Source organism: Triticum aestivum, chromosome 6B (assembly GCF_018294505.1).
Source record: "Triticum aestivum cultivar Chinese Spring chromosome 6B, IWGSC CS RefSeq v2.1, whole genome shotgun sequence".
In the NCBI taxonomy this organism is placed as follows: Eukaryota; Viridiplantae; Streptophyta; class Magnoliopsida; order Poales; family Poaceae; genus Triticum; species Triticum aestivum.
This window is the reverse complement of record NC_057810.1, coordinates 192,761,851-192,769,123: the sequence shown is the minus strand read 5'-3', so window position 1 is coordinate 192,769,123 and position 7,273 is coordinate 192,761,851. Positions and strand designations below refer to the sequence as shown.

Below are 7,273 nucleotides of genomic sequence, written 5' to 3'. Positions count from 1 at the left end.
GAAAGAAAAAAAATGCTTGCGCACTATACTCAAGGGCGCAGCAAACTCCCTCGCCATATCAAGGTTCAATTCAATACATTTCATCTCCAGAGAGCTGGATAAGGTGATTTCAGATTTGAGATCACACCGTCTCATATGACACTCGCACTCACACGAATTCGTTTCATGGTTACATAAAAAGTGGTAATGAAGCCGACATCTCGCTCAATAGAGCAACACTGAAACGAAAAAGAAACAGGAAAAATCACGTTCCAGCATTAGGTTACTTCGTAATTTACAGCTCTTCCAATGTACAACTGTATTTTCCAAAATAGGACAGCATCTGAACTATCAACCCTTCATGTACATACAAAATGTCAAACATAATGTACACTGGTGCATTTTTTGCACGCAAAAGAATATTATGCCTTCAGAATTTTTCTGCCGCTTGGAGCTCTCATACAACTTCGACCTCCTTTTGTGCTCTTGCCATCTCAGTACTCACTGAATCTGTGGCTCTGCATCTAGTCATCGACCTTGACGATATCAGTGCAGCCAGAAAGAAGCGATCGCAATATGAAGAAATAGCCAGCCAACTGTCGTGGTGTAACGAACACATACAACTAAAATAAGAGAACACTTGCCTTCTACAAATGAATCGCAAGGGAACAAGGGGCCATTCTCCAAATGAGTCATAAGGGAAGAAGATTCCGTGCATAACGGCTAGAGGGATTGTTTCGTCCAAGGCCCAACCCTAGGCCCAAAGGGGTTTTGTCAGTCTTCTTACTGTGATCGCAGCATTTAGACGAACTAACTTGGCGATGCGATTTTGAGCTGGTTTGTGAGTCAGCACAAACATGGTCAGCACCATTAGCATGAAGTGGCACGCTCTCACCGTTCTGCGAGACTGCACTTCTTGTCATGTGAATAATTGCCATTTCCTCGTCAGGATGCGACGTCTGTTCTACCTTCTCAATATCCTCATTGTACCCCTTCAGGAAGAAGTCAGAACAATTCTTCCTCACCCCGTGATCAAATGGATTTCTGAACCGACCACCTGGGCCTCTGAGATAACTGTACCTCATGGCATTTGCCATCTCATTTGTTGTTATATTCCCAGATATCTGCAAGGCAGGAATTTATAAATGATCGATACCGTGCAGAAGAGTGGCTTGAACATAAGCTATATACAAGCACGTATTTGCATATCTCAACAGACACAAGAAGAAGCCAACTATTTCAAGTACGAAAGAAGGAATACATAAGCAATGAAAAATATGATGAATCATGTCATGTGCAGAAGCTATAATCTCTACAGTTATATATCGACACAAGCATGTGGATAAGCAGAATAAAGCCGTGTCCATATCAGTACTGGACTAGAGGAAATGCAGACAAAGTATAGCTGGCACCTGGCACCAGAAGGATAATAGAAACATAGCAGCGTTGGAATGGATAAAACAATGTAATGCCATATAGATGTCATCAAAGAATGCGACATGTGGTTTAGAAACTGCGTCAACGCTGTGCCAGTGACAAAAAGATACAAAAAGGAATTGCTAGATCCTTAGATGGAGTCTAGACTCTAGATGATCTCAGTTGGTTGCCCATGACAGGAGACATGTCCTTACCTGATGGACCACTTGCAGATTTCACAACCAGAACAAAAAAGCAGGAGATTTGGTTCTACGTATTAGGCATGGATTCGATCTGGGGCACAGTCCTCAAAGGGTGGAATGAACTACTGATAGATGATGAAAAGGTAAACGCAGAGATGGTTCTTACCTGTGATGCTTGAACTACTGTTAGAGTTATAACGCCGAAGAAAAGGAAGAGATCCATTATAACAAAAGACACCACCCAAGGATGGTTCGTAGCTGAATAGTTAAGCCATCCACCAAACGATGCTGGAGAGCCTGGATCACCTGCTACTCCTGCAGCAACAAAAATGATAAAAGATTAGGATATTTTCCATGCGACAAATTGTACAGGCAAAAGAAAAGAAGATGTATACATACTTATGACAGCCGTTGCAGCAGTAATGATCATCGCAGAAACTTCTAGGATAAGAAACATAAAGAACTCCCATTTGTTCTTCTGCAATTGAAACCAATTGTTGCTTAGACTGAACGATGCCGCAAATTTATATATAATAAATAATAAAAAGTAAACAAAAGAAATTGCAATTCATCAACTAGGCGCAGAACAGTCTTTTCTTGCTCCTTGGCCTCAGCTTGGGTGTGTACACCAAGTTCAGTTATCAATGCTGGGCTGAAACATGCAACTTTTTAATCCAAAATTATTAATATACACCCTCCGCTTGTAAATTGATGGCATTTTTAGACATTGACACGGTCTCCAATATGCATCTTTAACCATTAGTTTTCGTAGGCATATATCTAGAACATACCAAAAAAGGGTACAACAAAAAGTATTTTTCATGACAAGTCTAATGATGCTATTTTTCCCTTACCAAACTAAATATTTTTTATATGTTAACAATCAAGTTAGAAAAGTCTGATTTCATGCCTTCTAGGAATTCAGCCAGAATGGAGGTAGTATTTGATTACAAAAATAATGAAGTTCCACATACAAAAAGACTGAATCAGTACCTTTCCGATGCAATTTGAAACCCAAGGGCAGTGATGATCAAATTGCTCAACACAGCGATCACATGTAGAGCAGTGTTTTGAGCGTATGGGCCTCACAATCTATTGAAATAACAAAAATAATAATTATTTGAGGCTGAAGATAAAAAGGAAAAATGACTCGATTGCTGATTGGTGATTACACAATGAAAAGATAAATAACTTACTTTGCAAGTAATACATAGTTGAGACCAATTGCCAGCCAGAAGTTCCGGGTTATCTAGACCCCTCTTCAACAAAGGTTCCTGGAGGGATCAAACACACGAGATTAACATTGCACACTTTGTACTATGGCATAATATTTCAAGTTTTCAAGGTGACGATCTAATAAATAGGAAATCAACATATCGATAGGATGCCACAGTGGCTACCCAAATCTTTCATGCTTACATCATCTCTTTGAGTTTGCGAGTCTCTTATATTCTTGTTGATGTAACCAGGATCTTTCCTGCATAACAAGTATGATCATACACATTCCAAACAAATTTCAAATGATCAAAATTACGTTTCCACTAAAAAAAGATCAAAATTGCATACGGTACCAAAACAGAAGATACGAATGCTTATTCTCCCAAACCTCATGTCCCGACAAAAGGTTACTATGTAATATTTGTAAGAATAATACATAAGAAACCCTGACCAAATGTTTACCTGCTACATCTATAAAACATAACTAGTCCAGCAATTGCAAGGAAAACTCCCAACCATGAAAAGAAACCAAATAGTAGTGTCATATTCGAGTTGTATTGTCCTGCATAGAAGGAAATAATCATTGTCATGTAGTACTGGATAATTAAGGAGTCTCAAGAGAGTCAAAATAGTAATATACCTGCGATAACTGAATGTATATATGCAACAATTAAGCCAATAATAATACACCAAAGCACAGGGGCGAGTCCTAATTTTGATAGTTTCCCAAAATAATTGTTCCCACCACATCCTCTTTCATGCACTTTTCTAGCATTCCCCTGCATAAAACCAAACAAACCATCAAGTCGATCTTCAGCATTTGCCTGCTGTACCAGAAGAAATCTTGCATTGAGGGTACTAATGACCACTGTAAGTCTGTAATCTAGACTGGCAATAGGCCAAAGTATATTCTCCACAATCCACGGAAGTTATAGATAAGCAATTTGAGCAGTGGTCACAATTTTCCGCTTTGGTCCTTCCTTTTCAGTATCACTAGTGCTCTATAAACACAGATATTCACTTTTTGGGGTAAAAAACTAATGTTGGGTAGCAGAACATATAGAAAATCTATTGGAAAATAGCAGGAGCCATGGAACGCACTTACTCCACTAATACTGGAAACTACTTGCAATCATGACTGTCATTGTTTTTAAGGCGTCCCGCCTTGGACGCTTAGGCGACGCTTAGGCGATAAGGCGCCCCCCCCAGCGCCTTACAAATATGCCCGCCTTAGGCGCTTAGGCGTCCGCCTTAGGCGCTTAGGCGTCGCCTAGGCGATAAGGCGCCCCCCCAGCGCCTTAGGTCGCCTTACCGCCTTAAAAACTATGATGACTGTACAATAATTCTCAAGGACAAACACATGCAACATGCAACTACACAAAGTGCAGCCATCAGTTATGTGTTTCATGCAGTTTAATCAACAAATCTATTTGATTACCCATAGAGATAGAACGACTCTTGAGATGCTAGAAAGTTACTCAAGTATGTTAACAAAAAACGCATTTAAAATTCATAATACTCACAAGGTAAAATGCAACTTGCCGGTGACTCTTATCAGCAGCAAGTTGGGCCGGAGTTAACCCAGTATTGTCTTGCACCATAAGGTCCTCCTTCTTACCAACCTGAACTAACACAGTGCATGACTCCATATTCCCCCGAATGGCAGCCCAATGTAAAGGAGTACAACCTATGGAAAGTATTTATGTACGGAATGAATACCAAGCTCCCAAAGAAACCAATAGTGAGGAGAATTCATGCTTTCGTGATTCATCTTAAGGTGGTAGGAAGGCTTGTAAAAAAGTGAATACATGCCTTCTTTATCTTGCCGCCCCCTATAAGCGCCCAAAAACAAAAGGAGGCGTATGGAGTCTGCAAATCCCTTATAAGCAGCCCTACAAATGTTAAGAATATTGACACGTCAATAGAGCTACCATGTAGTCATGTTTCAAAGCATATTTAGAAGGGCACACATGTAAAAAAAAAGGAGAAAGTACAGACCAGTGAAGAGGACTTCTGCCATCATTGTCAGGGACATCAGGATCAGCATTCCATTTTGAAATAATGTGATAAAGAAATGCTGTCTGACCATACTGTGCTGCAACATGTGTGGTCTGTGACATTACAGTAGATTGATTAAGGAACCATATAAAAAGTACTCCATAAACAAAGCTAACACTGGCTCGTTGACTTATTCTTCTGTTGAAACTTGTATGTGCTACAAATATAACTAATGTACGTATTACATAAATAATGTTAGTACAAATATTGCAGGTTGGCATTTGGACGAAAATTCAAAGTTAACGTAAACCAAACCAGTCATCTCCATCCAAAATGTGCTTAGTGGCAATGCTATGTAACACAGTTGTCAAATTTGCATGCTAGAAGAGCAAAATTGGGTTGGTACAAAGAAGATAAAGCCATAATAACTATTATCAGGAACAAAAATGGCTCATACTTGTAAATCTATCATGCCAAAACCGTACTACGGTAAGAGACAGAGGTTATTAGGGCAACTAACAGAGAGACGATGGCAGTGCTACATCATTTCTTAACCTGTATCTGTGTACCGCGAAATAAAAAGTTCACTTATTTTGTGCAAGAGGTAGTAATCTCCTCAAACAAACGTACACGGGCGCGCACACACACACAAAATCGACCTCAGGTCAACTAACCAAAACATATTAGATAGCAAGGACCATTAGAGTTGACAAGTGCCATGGGTACAACAGATAAGTTAGTACACAAACCTGATATCCATATAAATCAGCAGCATCAACCTTAGCTCCTTCTTTTAGAAGTAGTTCTGCAACTTGAATATGACCACGCACTGCACTCCAGTGAAGCGCTGTTTGCCCTGTATGGTCTATAGCATTTACATCTGCTCCGTGCTGTCCAGATAACAAGCAAATAACCATCATCACACCATATAGCAAACAAAAGGCATATAACAGTAAAGGAGTGCATAGCAAAATTGTGATAAATTAGGTCAAGATCGGCAAAGCGGTGCTATGGGTAACCATCCTGAAGCTGGCACTTACATCTATGATTAACCCCACAGATATTCAGGAGGTTAAGTTGAGAAAGCTGATGTCAAAGAGGTTGGTTGTAATAAACCGTAACAGCTGTGTGTATACAATTGAAACGAACCAACCAACATGGTATATGATCCAGTTTGGTCCAGTGGGATTATAACTCAGAAAAGTTTGTATGCCCAACAGATATGGAAAATGGCAGGTTCAGAGGGCCCTCTAAGCACTAATCAAGCAGATATAAGAAGCCTTGGACTGGCCCTGCTCAGAGCTACCCACCAACCATACTACCATGGCATTCACCAGATACATGCCAAAACAGCATAAAGGCAAGCCCAAACCCTACACCAGCTTCCCAATGATCACGTGCATACATCACCAAACCCCAAGAACCCCACAACAAAAGGATAGCATTATACTTTCCTGTCACTACAAGGCACGAACCAAAATCACACATCGGCCCATGGCAATTACAAATATTCAACAATAAGTGCGACAAAGGGTGTGGACATTACAAAACATTCAGCAGGAGCTACACTACACCTCGGCTGCGAAATTGGGGGCTGATCAAGTAGGCCAGCTATCGAATTGGATTGCTAAACGATTAAACTGCAGCAGCAGGAGGCACCCCTCCATCGTCACAGTTTATAACGCAGTAATTGGAAGCTACGTATTGGGGAGCTCGGAAATGGCGGACCTCGAGGATGTACTGCGCGGCGGCGACGCGGTTGTTGAGGGCGGCCCACTGGAGCGCGTGGTAGCCGAGGCCGTCGGGCTCCGTCACCGACCGGCCCTCCAGCTCGACGAGGCGGTGCAGCTTCTCGAGGTCCCCGTAGGCGGCGCCCGTGTAGACGTCGTCCTTGAGCGACTCCTCCGCCGCCTCCGCCTCCCCCGCGGCGGCCGCCCCGCCGGCCCCGGCAGTGGAGGCGACCGCGGCCGCGGCGGCGGTCGTGTCCTCGAGGACCTCGATCTCCGACGCCATGGCGGGATCGGGCTCTCCGGATTGGGTCGGGAAGGCGGGTGGGGGTTGGAGGACGCTGGACGCGGAGGTGGCCCGAGGGACCTTGTCGCGGGGGCGTTTTTGACTCGGTATTTTTGGTGTTTTATTATTTCGTTGGTTTTGGCCAGAGGAAGAAGACGGGCGCAGCCGCACGGAACGACCCAACGACGAGAGAAGGGGATCTTTGCGCTCGCACTAGCAGGTGCAGGCCGCGACGCCTCATTTGACCATTCTGGCTGATTTTTTTTGACAAAGTAAAATCTATTCAAATTATATGTATAGGTTTCATGTCTTTTAAGAAAAAGACACTCCATATATTGATTAATTAAACAAAAGCTTATTACAATTATACGCCATGCAGGGCCGAATTTCATGTCATAGGTCTACCTGCTAAGATGAAATAACACTAGGCTCGAGGGCAGGGAAAA

The 7,273-nt window shown here is 42.3% G+C and overlaps 1 protein-coding gene across 3 annotated transcripts; it reads right to left on the bottom strand.

Moving 5' to 3' along the window:
* Positions 1–226: 226 nt before the first annotated feature.
* On the bottom strand, positions 227–6,999 carry LOC543393 (protein S-acyltransferase 24). 3 transcript variants are annotated; one of them, XM_044555922.1, is made up of 14 exons: positions 6,543–6,991; positions 5,564–5,704; positions 4,815–4,927; positions 4,629–4,708; positions 4,340–4,503; positions 3,457–3,595; positions 3,279–3,378; positions 3,018–3,075; positions 2,795–2,872; positions 2,592–2,690; positions 1,998–2,076; positions 1,765–1,913; positions 624–1,103; positions 227–503 (listed from the first exon to the last, which is right to left on the bottom strand). In XM_044555922.1, the coding sequence occupies exons 1-13, from the start codon at positions 6,825–6,827 to the stop codon at positions 672–674; spliced, it is 1,917 nt and encodes a 638-aa protein (XP_044411857.1). In that variant the 5' UTR covers positions 6,828–6,991; the 3' UTR covers positions 227–503; positions 624–671. The 3 variants fall into 3 exon arrangements, with proteins under 3 accessions (XP_044411857.1, XP_044411856.1, XP_044411858.1); XM_044555921.1 differs by having other exon boundaries at positions 227–1,103; positions 6,543–6,990; XM_044555923.1 differs by lacking the exons at positions 227–503; positions 624–1,103; positions 1,765–1,913 and having other exon boundaries at positions 2,038–2,250; positions 6,543–6,999.
* Positions 7,000–7,273: the final 274 nt, after the last annotated feature.

What these genes read in the sequence shown, in the direction of transcription:
- LOC543393 (XM_044555922.1), bottom strand. Translation starts at nt 6,827, where the DNA reads ATGGCGTCGGAGATCGAGGTCCTCGAGGACACGACCGCCGCCGCGGCC. An exon ending in CTGATTTATATGGATATCAG is followed by an intron (nt 4,928 to 5,563) that starts GTTTGTGTACTA and finishes GTAATGTCACAG; the next exon opens with ACCACACATGTTGCAGCACA. An exon ending in GGCAGAAGTCCTCTTCACTG is followed by an intron (nt 4,709 to 4,814) that starts GTCTGTACTTTC and finishes TAACATTTGTAG; the next exon opens with GGCTGCTTATAAGGGATTTG.